This window comes from Ictidomys tridecemlineatus, chromosome 11, assembly GCF_052094955.1.
Source record: "Ictidomys tridecemlineatus isolate mIctTri1 chromosome 11, mIctTri1.hap1, whole genome shotgun sequence".
Lineage (NCBI taxonomy): Eukaryota > Metazoa > Chordata > Mammalia > Rodentia > Sciuridae > Ictidomys > Ictidomys tridecemlineatus.
The window spans coordinates 120,556,777-120,570,043 of NC_135487.1; the positions used below are offsets into that span (position 1 = coordinate 120,556,777).

The 13,267-nt window shown below is 40.6% G+C and overlaps 1 protein-coding gene across 2 annotated transcripts in view; it reads left to right on the plus strand.

Moving 5' to 3' along the window:
* Positions 1 to 9,669, plus strand: part of Aim2 (absent in melanoma 2) — a 146,326-nt gene extending 136,657 nt beyond the window's left edge. For both annotated transcript variants that reach the window (XM_040287253.2, XM_040287249.2), the window contains 4 exons: positions 4,361 to 4,512; positions 6,799 to 7,224; positions 8,490 to 8,678; positions 9,312 to 9,669. In XM_040287253.2, the coding sequence (XP_040143187.2) occupies positions 4,361 to 4,512; positions 6,799 to 7,224; positions 8,490 to 8,678; positions 9,312 to 9,332 (788 nt within the window). In that variant the 3' untranslated portion in view covers positions 9,333 to 9,669. The remainder of the gene's footprint in view (positions 1 to 4,360; positions 4,513 to 6,798; positions 7,225 to 8,489; positions 8,679 to 9,311) is intronic.
* Positions 9,670 to 13,267: the final 3,598 nt, after the last annotated feature.

A 13,267-nucleotide genomic window follows, 5' to 3' on the forward strand; every position in this document is an offset into this window, starting at 1 on the left:
GATGGCAGTAGTGCTTCAGACTCTATCACGTGGTCTCACACTTGACTGAAGCACACTGTAGCCCTGGCAAGCCATAAACCGGGGTATCAGGCACCTCTGCCTCTCCTCACAGGTTCTGCGTCTCCCCTGGGCCAGCCTGCCAGGGTCCCAGACTGTCTGTCTTTCTTCAAGAAAGACCCTGTCCTTCTAGTCCAGGGATTCTTCTGTCTCCTCTTCATCTCCAATGACAAGATACATTTCCCAGGACACCATGATTTATATTATTCACTGAACTATTGACCAGTCTGTAAGAAATATCTCCTTGTCATTTAAGCTCCTGATTGTTGCGTAAGAACAACTGATACATCCTGGCTTTATTGACAAAATGACTTAAGGAAAAAAAAAAAGGTCAACCAAAGACGATCTCATCCAAAGACTCTCCAAAATGAAAGACACCAAAAGTAGTAGTTTTAAGATTCTAATATAGTATTTGCTTGTGTGTACAATGTGAATGACTTAGCTTCTCATATGTGATTTCTATAAAGGCTAAATGAGGCCCATTTAAGTGATGATATAAATGTACAGATATGAATTTTTATCTAAGGCACTTTAGAGAAAGGATTGATTGTGTGGCCATGCCTTCTATTTTCCTTGGATTGCTGAAACTTGGAGGTGTTCTTCTTAGATAGGACCACTAGGTGGCAGTAATGGCACACAGTTGCTCCGCGAAACCAATTGCCCTGCTTCTTTGAATGTGGACAGACATAGACTTGTTAGTATGTTTTCATCCGCTCCATCTCACCCCAATGAAAAATTCGTTCCTCTTGCCTGGCATGGTGGCACACATCTGTAATACATCTACTTGTGAGGTTGAAGGAGAAGGATTGCAATTTTGAGGTCATCCTGGGCAACTTAGTTACACCCTCAGCAACTTTGAGTCTGTCAAAATAATAATAAAAGGACAGAACCCTCCCCTCCTCCGAACCCTCATCCTTCCCTTTGGCTCAGGGAACTCCAAATTTCTCTAACCACAGTCTTTACTCCTTACTCCAGTTTGCTTTTCTAATGATCCTGAAATTGGATTACCTCAATTAGCTAAAAATGATCCACAGTGGTCCCAGGCTAGAAATCTAGGAATGACTGGCAGCTTCGTATGCTGTGTGAGAAATCAGTCAAGTTCCTTTATAAGTCAAAATTCTATCCATAGTTGTCTTTAGGCCTACTTTAAATGTGCCAGACTTATTTGTGCCCCATGTTACCTCTCCTATGTTTGGGGATCAGTTTTGTGTCTTTCTTTGTAAATTTCATCCTCTGTTATGTGTTTTTGTTTGTTGAATGTTACACCAAGGGTCTGCATGCTTCTGCATGCTTCTACTGCTTGGAAGGTAGGGGATATTTGGAAGATTCTTAGTATTATTATTTTTGTTGTTATTGTGTGTTTGTGTGTGTGTGTGTGTGGGGGGTATTGGGCATTGAGCCCAGGAACACTCTACTAACACTCTACCCATCCTTTTTAATTTTGAAACAAGATCTCACTAAGTTGCTGGGGCTGACCTCAAACTTGTGATCCTCCTGCCTGCCGCAGTCCGGCTGGGCTAAATAACCCAGAGGTGACAAGCAACTTGAAGGTTGAAGCGGGAACTAGTTTATTGCAAGTGAACTCAGCAGGAACTGAGCGAGAACTGAAAGTAGTGGGCACCCGAGATAGCAGGAGCCGCCTCTCTGCCGGACAGCAGAGGTTTATATACCTAACTAATTACACACAGCCTGACTCAATTAGCATCATCTAGATACAGCAGTCAGCCAATAAGGAATCCTCATCATCTTAGTGGCTCCCTGGCTTTGCTTCACAAACCACTCCTCCTGGCAAGCTGCCAGGCGCCATCTTGCCTTGATCTGCATCCCCAACACCTGCCTCAGCCTCCTGAGTATCTGGGATTATAGGCATACACCGCTGCACCTGGCTTGCTGAAGGAATCTTTAGTGACTCAGAGTCAATGGTTAGGAGACAGAGAGGCTTTTGGGGAAGAAAGATGAAGACTAAGAAGGATACTTAAGCATGATAAAAGGAAGCTGAGAGAGAACATGATCAAAGTCTGCAAAAGTCATGTCAGATGAAAATAGAGGTTGAAAATGGTAAATCAAATAGATGAAAATGTGAACCTGATGATTAAGGAATGTAAGAGATGTGTAGTGGGCAGATGTGTTCTTTGACAAACATTTCCTTGGTCCCTTATGAATGAGATGAAAGATGGCTGATGTGCGGGGCAGGAGGACATGTTGAGTCCCTCGACCTTCCTGACCCTTTTCTCTCCTATACGGTCTGGTCCGCTTTGAAAGGGGGACTTTCATCTACACACCTCTCTGAAACCAGTTTCACGGAACTCACTTACCGTGGGAAGGTCACTTCAACTTTGGGGGCAGAGGTCCCCCTGTGATCTTCCTGCCAGAGGGTCCGGTCCTTCCTGCTGTTTGAAATGTAGTGACAGAGAACTTACTGCAGCAGAAGACAGCTCATTCTGCGGTGAGCCCTGATAACTATTCTTCTTTCCCATAAAATCAAAGTGACCTTGTGACTTCAGCCTAGAACCGCTCAAGTTCCGTCAGGAACAACATCCAGTGATTTCTCATGCCCTCTTCTTCCTGAGGGTGCCTTAAATAATTGAACGGAACCATCTTGATAGATATAGGGTCATTTTAAAACCAGAGCCCAAAGTGGCCTGAGTAAAATATAATCTGACCCTAGGCCTGGGGTATCCAAGCCAGACCCTAAGGCTGCGTGATGGTGACACTGTGAGGAGCTGGCATGCCATCCACCTGTCTATCCATCCACCCTTTCTCTAATATCGATTGAATTCCTGGTAGGCACCAAGAATCCTTCTAGATCTGGTGATAAAGCAGAGAGATAACAAGTAAATGAGAAGTTCGGCTGTGCTGTTGTTTATTCAGGAACATGTTGTAGAATTTCCACATATTCCTGAATATCCTAGAATTTTTTTCATGTTTTTGGTTTTGGGTTTCTAGGTGGTCAGTTCTGCTGTTTCACTGCTTGGCATCTGTATTTTGGTAGAGCCATAGGCTGGGTTGGAGGCTGAGAAAGTGGGAAAAGTTATTGGGGTTGCTTTGGGGTCACTCCATCTGGGAAAGCCATAAGCCATGCTCCAAAGATATATGGGATCTCAGACTTGCTTCCTTGCCTGGGTCCAGCACAAGTTCAGATTGTGCTCCAAAGCTGGGTGGCACCACTCCTTAACCACTAGGACTGGAGCGGCCAGATGTTCTCCTCTGAAGATGTGCAGGGGCACAGGCTTGGTGGTGGGTGGGGTCAGTTGCTCAACTGCTTGTGTCTGGCAAGGCCAGATGCTCCCCTGCAGAGGTTTCTGTGGAAGTCGGCTTGCGTCTTCGCCTGGGGAAGCATTATGCTGCGATCTGAGGTTAGGCAGCTTCCCTCCACAGGTGTGCATACACGTGCACTTACCTATATTGTGGGGAAGACCACGGCTGGGTGGGAAAGCTGGTTAGAGAACTGAAAACCATCAGACCAGCTGGGCACCAGGGCACACACTGACAAGTCCCACCACTCAGGAGGGGAGGAAGGACAATCGCAAGTTCCAGGTCACCCTGGGCAACTTTTTGAGACCCCCCCATCTCAAAGTTAAAAAAATAAAAATAAAAAGGACTGGGGATATAGTTCAGTGAGAGAGAGCACCCCTGGGTTCAACCCTCAGTACCCCAAACAAGAAACAAAAAAACAAAACAAAAACCCAGCAGACCTATTGGTCATGTTTCCTGCAGAACACTGCTGTTGGGACCTCTCGCTGGTTTGGAGCCTCCATCGGCCAGAACGTAGGGCCACCAAGATCCATGTGCTGATCCCTGTGATACCCACCCCCTTCCTTCTTTCTAAGTGGGCCCCCAGGGTGGTCTATCACTGCCAGTGCCTCCAGTGTTCCTCAAGACCTAAGTGAGCCTCCTGCAGAACTTCCCAGGATGCTGGGGACCAAGTGCTCACCACGCCTCCTTTCTCCTTGCAGCACCCGTGGGTCCTGGGTCCAGGGGAATTCTGTCTGAGTGGTGCTGGGCTGCCTCGGGAGAGGGGTGGCATGGGAACAGTGAGACCATTCCTCTTTCCTTCCGGTGGAACTTCTCTCAGAAGGAGCCTTGGCTGCACTCCCAGGTGGTGGCAAAAGTCCCCTTGTGTGTGACGGCTGTGAGGCGGACTTCTGTGAGGCCAGCCGGATCTGGCCAGCTCTTGGTCACCCCTCCTGCTAGGGTCCTTCTTCTTATTTTGTTCCTGAGAGATAATGCTGTTTGAATTTCTCAGCCAACTTTGTCCCTCTTCTGGTTAATATGTCCTTTTTGTTAAATTTTTTTTTAATAGTTGATGATAAGTATATGGGAAATAAAAAGACCAAAGAAGCAAGTCTGACAAAAAGGAAAAGTCTAACGGAAGTGGGTTCTGTGGCCTCCGCAGTCAGCGGCAATGATGCCGGCCAGCACCGGGTGGCACCAGCAGTCTCTCCTCCTGGGAAGGTAGGACGGCGTGAGCAGAGTGGCCTTCATCCTCATGAGAGTACCCTCTAGTCACTGTCCCTGTCCTTCCCTACACGAGGATCTCTGTTCTTTATCTCACAGCTTTCAATTAAGGAAAGACAGTCTATCATTTGAGAATTGTTCCTAGGTTACAAAAAGAAAAGTGGACTCAAAAATACTTACGGAGTTTCTAATCACTAATATGTTCTGAACATTTTAACCCCTTGTTAGACTGGATCCCATCAGAAGAAAACTCAGAGAGACAGTCATTTCCAGGAAGTATATTTTAGAGTGCTTTTAGTATTCATGCCCACGTAGAAGTAAAAGAAATAGAGTGGGGTCAATGTCAAGTTCAGTACCTTCATGACAGATATCTCAGTCCGTCCCACAGAACACTTAGGAGCCCAGGACGCCCACACACAGGAACAATTACTATACACCGGTGAAAGCCAGATAAAATTAAAAAAATAAAATTCAATTTCTGGCATATTTAAGACAAAGAAAGTGCTCAAAGGAAAACAAAAACAAAACCCCCAAGTCTACCAAACGTGCAGTTTTGTCTCCTGTGAAGTAGGAATCATGTAACTTTACAGATGTGTGAGCTAAATAGAAATTGATGGAATGTTTTCCATTCTCTTTGCCCAGAGCAGCCACTTCTTCTGGGTTTGGCCTAGAAACTTCTGAAGTTGTCAAGGAAATGATATGAAGATATAAGTAGTGCATTTCAGAAGTTGGTCATTAAAATTACTTAGTCTGGAAGACCTAACTAAAGGTACCCGGACCAAAGACAAGAAATTTTGTACTGGGCCTCAGGGAAGCTGATGTTTTCCTGCACTGGTCCAAACGGAGTCTGTGGGTACTGTCCGTCAGGTCCCCTTATGGACCCAAGTGCCAGGTCCCACCAGAGATCCAATTCAGACACATTTGCACTTGGTCTTACATAGTTCTTTTTCCCCCCTCTACATTTTCCTTTGGCTTTGGAGAGCATATTACTATTTAAAAGTAACATTTGCTCCTAAAACAGACACAAAGAATCTCATATCTCTGTTAATTTCAAAAAACAAAAGCCATAGAGATGACAATAAAATTACTCAAGATCATGTCACCTAGAAAACAACTTACGTGATATTGGTGAATATCTCTGTGGAGTGTGAGTACTGTTTAATTGTTGATTTAGCCAATAAGAAAAACATTGTACATTCTGTTTCAGACTTCATCCTTTGTGAAATCAATTATAACCATTTACCATAATATTCTTCTAAAGCATTTTTAATATTTGCATAGTAATCTATGATGCAATTATACATACTTATTTAATCAAATACCTTGTTTTTGGCATTTATTTTTATTTTTTTAAAAATGCAATGCAATAGTTTATAAACAGCAAGATCCTACTATCCAAAGATCACATTCTTTTCAGTATTACTACTTTTCTGAGATGCTTAAGATTTTACTGTAGTAAAAATAAACAACCCTGTTCAGTCCTTGCCATTTAATAACAGGGATATGTTCTGAGAGACATATCTGTCATTAGTTGGCTTTATTATTGTGTGAACATCATGAAGTGTACTTACACAAAAATAGATGGTGTGTGCCAATCAGTCTTCTCTCTTTCTTTTTTTTTGGCATTTAAATGATTTCAAATTTTTGTAATTAAAAACAACAATAAAAATTTTAAGGTAAACTGTAGTGTGCCATTCAGTATTTCTAGGGGTTAATTCATAAAGGTAGACTTGATTCTCCTTTTTAATTAGCCTTTAATTTATTTGTAGGATCTCTGTCTTAGGTCTCTCTCTTTATTCACATTTAATTTAATGTGTACTTTTATTATTACTATCCCTAGGAATTTGGGGAGACTTGTCAGATCACTGAGCTCCCTCACCTTCATACCAGAATAAAATGAATATTCAGGACAATATTGGATAGAGCACAAGGGCACCTTATGCCCCAATGCAATCAGCAGAAGACGACGAGAACAGATTTACCCCTTGGCCTTGGCAATGCTGCATAAATCGGATGTACTCTACCCACCCTTTAGATGAGAAAGCTGAGGATTCAGATTCAGGGAATCTATCTCCAAAGCTTGTTCCGCTGGCCCATTTGAACACAGGACTTGAAATCGTTCTTTTGCATTCTCTCTCCTATCCAGATAATTCTGAGTTCAGATCTCTTCCTAACCCCCTTCTATCTCTTCCTTTGGTTGCTCCTCTCTCGGGCTGGCTTCCTAAGGTTTAACACTAAGTGCCCCTTTACTCATGGCTCCCATCTTTCTTCCATGGTCTTCAGCCTAAGCAGAAGCAGGTGACGGCCCAGCAGGAATCCGTCCGAGAAGAAGGGTTGCAGAAAGACCGCCTCATAGTCCTGGTGCTGAAAGCAATGAAGCCCTTCGAGTTTGAGACTCAAGATGGAAGAAAGCAAGAGATGTTTCATGCTACTGTGGCCACGGAGAAGGAATTCTTTCTTGTCAAAGTTTTTAATATGCAGCTAAAAGATAAATTTGCCCCAAAGAGAACAATCATCATATCAAAATATTGTTGGCACAGTGGTGTTCTGGAGGTGAATAGTGCCTCCCTGATAGTTGATGCTAAGTCTGATCAAGAGATTAATGTACCACCGTATATTATCAGGAAAGCTGGGGAAACACCAAAGATAAATAAGCTGCAGACTCAGCCCCTCGGGACAATAGTGAACGGGCTGTTTGTAATACAGAAGGTAAGTTCCTACGTAGAGTTTTACATATTAATTAGTAAGAATAAGGTGTTCTTTAATCTGGCCTTTGAATGGACTTTAGAAATTATTCAGTTCCATTTTTTTCTCTATTAGTAAAAATCTAAACAAATAAACCCAAAGTTCTAGAGAGTTGCAGAGTTAATGTGCCAAAACTCATAGGCAACCCACTCCCCCAAATATTTTCATTCTCAAGAGGTTTTCATAAGCCTGTTTCAACTTCTTTTCATCCTTATTGCCTCTGGAGAAGGGCTACAATAGTGTTTACCCTTTGTGATATTTTCATGCTTTGTATGTACCATTGGTATTTTAAGTGATAGTTATATTAATGCAAAATAAGTCACTGAGCAATAAACTAGATTCACTGACCTGGAAGATCCATAAGTTAGGGCAGGATTAAAGAATTCTGACTAAATGAAGAAAATAGAAAGAAGAGTGTGCAGAGGCGTATTAGAAGTGAGAAATCATAAAGGATTGTGTGCTGAGCCTCTGGGAACTCGCCTTGTGTGGCCACTTTTTTCTGGAAGGACCTGAAGAAACACAGGAGGGAAGCGATAGCCCCTCATCCAGGGACCATAGCACAACCTCGGCCGTCCTGGGTGAGCTGCAGACGAGCGGACAGGAGGAATCTGTCCTGGAAAATTCAAGCCCAAAATGACCTCAGATAGGAAAGCACTTTCTTTCTCTCAGTTTTGAGCTTTTAATCTGGCCAGCCATCCACTCCTACATACTCATTTAGCCCATAAGATTATATCTCAAATACTATCAGTCTCTTAGGTGGCTGATCAACATCCTGTTTCCTTTTGATCTAGACTTGATTGTGGATGATTTCTGGCCCTTGGTTTCTTACTCTTAATTAGACTCTTTTTCTAGGTCCTGCCTCATTGGCTCGTGCCTTTCCTGGATTTGTTACTATAAATGAGTCCCCTGCAATATCAGGATCTTCCTTTCCCCTTGCTGTCCTGGCTACTGGCCTTGGAGAAGCCCCAACTTTCCACTCATTAGTTTTTCCTCTGGGAGTCATCCTCGCCCCTCCCCCCCCCAAGGAAGAGGGCAACATGCTCCATTGAGCCATGGCTGCCTCCTGTGTCTGAACTTGTTACATCGGTTAGGTGTAAACCAACTGATAGTGAAGCTGAAATTTTCCCTTACATTTCTTTCTTCCAGATGCTTCTGGCATGTCTGGTATCTGATTAATATGGCATCCCTTAATCAGCTTATCGTACTGGGTGCTGGTTTTCTTTTTACAGAAAACAGAAAAAAGGGATCATGTACTGTTTGACGTCAGTGACAACACGGGGAGCATGGAAGTATTGGTGTTCAAAAAACAGAACCAAGTAAACTGCGAGGAAGGAGATAAGCTTAGACTTACCTTCTTCGAACTGTCAAAAAGTGGAGAAAAGTTACAGCTGAAATCTGGAGTTCACAGCTTCATTACGGTAGGAACGACTTTAAGGACAGTCTGCTGAGTGGGTGGTATTGAACAGGAAGATCATGATACGTAGCATGTCTGCATCTCACAGAACGGAGGAACCTCCCTCCCAGAAAATGCACATTTTAGACACAATTAAAAAGTCATGGGCTTCGCAAGGAAGAGACACCCTGGTTCTCACTGAGGTCCACACAGAGTTCCTTGATAACACCATGAGTCCAATGCAGACAGCTTGCCCAGAGTTGTACAGATCATCCTGGCAAATGCAGATAGAAGGAGTCACAGACCGTAAACACCTTGAAGACAGATTTCTGAGTCAGTCCAACCATCCCTGCATCTACCAGAGGAGTCCTACTGCCTCCACTTTGCTCCTTTCTCCGGGGCTCGGCTAATTGCTCTCTGTCTTTGTAAGAATTGGGCTGAAGCCTTGACAAAACTGCAGGCATGCCCTTGTTAAGTAGAAGTGCGTATCTCAGAGCAGATGCACGTCAGGAGAGCAGTCCAGGAACGAATAATGTATTAGGAGGGAGGGAGGGAGATGGTACAAGAAAGGTTCATGTCAGGAGGACATAGTCACTGGGAAGAGGAGAGGGATAACTGATCAGCTGCATATCAATCTGTTTAATTCTTTTCCATCCAGGTTGTTAAGGCCAAAAAGTAAAATAAATAAATAAATAAATAAATAAACAAAAAGGATCAATTGAACTCAGTTCGTCTAAGCAACATTTAATTGAAGAATCCCTGATGTACACTCTTCGACCAGATTGTGAGCTACCTGGAGGCACCAGTTCACAGGCTCCTTCCCACATCAAATTAGTGAAGATGTGACGATCGCTGGATAAACAACCCCAAAATATCAACATATCATCGTAATAAAAGTTATTTCCTGGTTTGGTTTGGGGAAGGGATAGGATTCTGCTATGTATATATATGTATACTCAAGGATATTGCTGTTGTTCAATAAATATCTGCTGAATGAATAAAATTATTAATAAGAATTTTTCACTATATGTCATTGTATAAGTCAATATGAGTTAAGTATATATAAACTAAATACGTAAATTATCAAATCCAAAAGGACAAATATGAAAGGCTCATAGACATGAAGATTGTCATCTTTACTGATAATTTGAGAAATACAATTTCATAATTACTAAAAGGGACTCTGCTTCCACTGAATATGTAGAGATTTGGAAAAGGCATTATTCCCACTTTTACAACAACAAAAATAAGGCCAGATATTCTGAAACATCACAAGGTTTTCTGAATCTACAAGAGAGTTGAGGTTGCAGAGCAAGCATCTAATTAAAAAAAAAAAAATCTAACGAAAGATACTGCCAAGGAGAGAGCAGATAGAAGCATTCTTGCAACCTCGGGCAGAGGGTGGACTCAAGATGCCCTATCAAATAGAAGAATTTGGCTAAAATTTGTGATAAATTGAGGGTGATCAAGGTTGATGTTGGACTGGCATTAGAGTCTGGAACTCCTGGAAACTGCAATCTTGAGAATTTGTACTCACTTGCAGGAACTTCATGTATCATAGGATGGTCTTTAGAAAGATTGGGGACCGTCCTGGGGGAGGGAAAGATAAGCCACTGAGGGAAAGACATGAAGCCTTGACTAGATCCCTCCATAGAGAAAAATTATCTCTTGGGGAAGAAAAGCAAACTCTGCCATCTTTAGAGCACAGAAGCCTTTTTTTGAAGTGGAAGAAGTTGTTCTTCTGGAGGAAAGGAAGAAGTAGATTCAAGGTCCAACGTCTGGAGGACATTTAGAATTAGGGAGAAAATCCTACCCCTAAGATTCAGAGACACAGTGCCTGCCAAAGACAGGCTGAACAGGCAATAGATTGCTCACCCTCGTAGTGAATATGTGTGCAATTTATCACCAGGTAAAATCATCAGGTCACAGGTAACTAGAGCTAACTGCTAGGGGAGTGACTAAGGGCATATAAAGAGAAATTTCCTTAGGTTTGGTTGTAAAGGAAGACATGAAGCTGATACTGATGGAGGTATTGAGACACTGACACGGCATAGCTCTAGAAGATTTTTCCTCATGTGGGGTGTAACCAGCAACAATTGCAAACATGGCCTCTCATTTAGAATTACCAAACATCCATGGTAAAGTCATAGCAAAAGAAATTCCAGATACAATAGAGATGTACTGAAACTATCAAAGTATTTAAAAATCAAAGGACAGAAGACATCATCCAAAGGACGATATCAGAAGCAAAATGAAAACTGTGAGAAAGAATGAAATGAAAATGCCAGAAATGGAAAAAAAAAAAAAAAACAACTACAGAGATGCAGAATGCCCTCAGCAGGATCATCAGTGGACTTTATGTGGCCAGGGAATAAACTGATGAACCAAATATAGATCAATAAAAATTACTCAAATTAGAATACAAAGATAAAAAAGTGAAAATTTAAAAAACAGATTATGACAACCAAATGACATAGGATAACATCTCACAGGTTAAGATACTTGCATTTGGAGTCCCGGAAAGAGAACAGAAAGAAAATGAGGCATAAGCAATATTTGAAATGAGATGAAAGTTGAATATCATTCAAAACTATATAATAGACACCAAAATTGGCACAGACCCAAGAATCTTAGAGAACATCAAGCAGAATAAGTAATAATAACAATGGCATAAAATAGCAGTAAGCCATTATATTGTTATAGATATCATGCATATATCATATTTGAACTCATAAAAGGCAGATACGGTAAAAATCTTTTTTTTTTTTTTTTGGTACCAGGGTTTGAACCCAGGGGTGCTTAACCACTGAGCCATATCTCTATCCCTTTTTATTTTTTGATACAGAATCTCTCTAAGTTGCTTAGGGCCTCCGTAAGTTGCTGAGACTGGCCTCGAACTTGGGATCCTCATGCCTCATCCTCCTGAGCCCCTGGGATTACAGGCATGTGCCACCACATCCAGCTAAAGCAAAACCTTAAAGGGAGTCAATAAAAATATCACATATAAACACAAATAAATGTAGAAATTATAGCAGACTTATTATCTGCAAATAGGTAAGCCAAAAAATTATGGATTAACATCTTTAAAGTTCTGTCAAACAAGAATTATAATCCCCATAAAGTATTAAAACATGCAAATAGAAGAGATTTTGAAACAAATATATCATTTATAGTGAAAATTAAAACAAATGTTAAGAGTTTAAAGAAAATGAATGTAATATAGAAACTTGGATCTACATAATGGAAATTCAATGACAAATGGCATAACTGTAGTGAATGTAAGAATTCACTTATTCTTGTTATTTTTAAGTGCCCTAAAAGAAGATTGATGTTCAAAAAGCAAGGCCTGACCTTTTATGTCTATTAGGCTGTGCAGGACATATGGCCTCTGCTACAGCTGCTTAGGTCTGCACAGACTACAAAGCCATAGGTAATATTTAAATAAATGAGCATATCTGTTTTCCAATAAAACTTTATTTATAGACTTCGATGTTTGAAATTTATATAATTTTCTATGTCATGCAGTATTATCCTTTTGATCTTTTACAAACATTTAAAATTTTTTAAAAAAAATTTAGCTTGTAGGCTGTTCAAAAACAGGCAGTGAGTCAGACTTGGACAATGTTTTATAATTTGCTAATTCCTGGTCTCAAACAAAAATACTAGCAATGTATGGTGCATTTATATAACATCTAAAAGTACAATATACGGCAAGAATAGCACAAAATGTGAGCAGGAAAAATTAGCAGCATACTATTACAAAGGCCTTTATACAACAATGTGAACAGCATAATATTATTTGAGATTGGATTTATAATTAAAGATGTATATTGTGAATCTTAAGACAATGACTAAAAGTATTGCAAGGGATATTTAAATAATAAAATGACCATGATGTTGGAGGAATGACAGGCATATAGAGCAATGGAAGACAAAGTAGTCCTTCACTCATACCATCTGTTGAATTTCCTACAAAAGAACAAAAACATAGCCATGGAGAGAGGATATTTTTTCCCCAAATAGTACTGGAACAATTTGATATCCCTGTTAAAAAATAATGAATATTATCAATACCTCACTTTCAATATAAAATTAACTAAAAATAGACCATTAGCTTAAAGGTAAAAACCTAAAACTATAAATTTTCAGAACACAAGACAAAATTCTGTTTGATATTGATTTAAACAAAGACTTTTTAATATTTGACACCAAAAGCACAATCTACACAAGGGCTATTTTTAACAATGTGAACTTTATCAAAATGAAAAATTATTCTTCAAAAATATCATTAAACACATTGGAAGGCAAACCGTGGATTAAGGTTGAATATTTGTTAGTCATGTAGTTCCTCAAAACTTTGCATGTAGAATTTATAAAGACCTCTCAAAATTCAATATGACGAAAAACCAACTACATTTTGTAATGGGCAAGACACGATACATGAATGGCAGACACATAAAAAGATGCTTAATCTAATTCATTTTTATAGAGATACAAATTAAAAGTAAGAGATTAAAGTGAGATGCCACTGTACACTTATTAGAATGATTAAAATTTAAATTGATCACAGCAATTGCTGAGAAGGATATGGCAGAACTGGAATTGTCCTAAAAT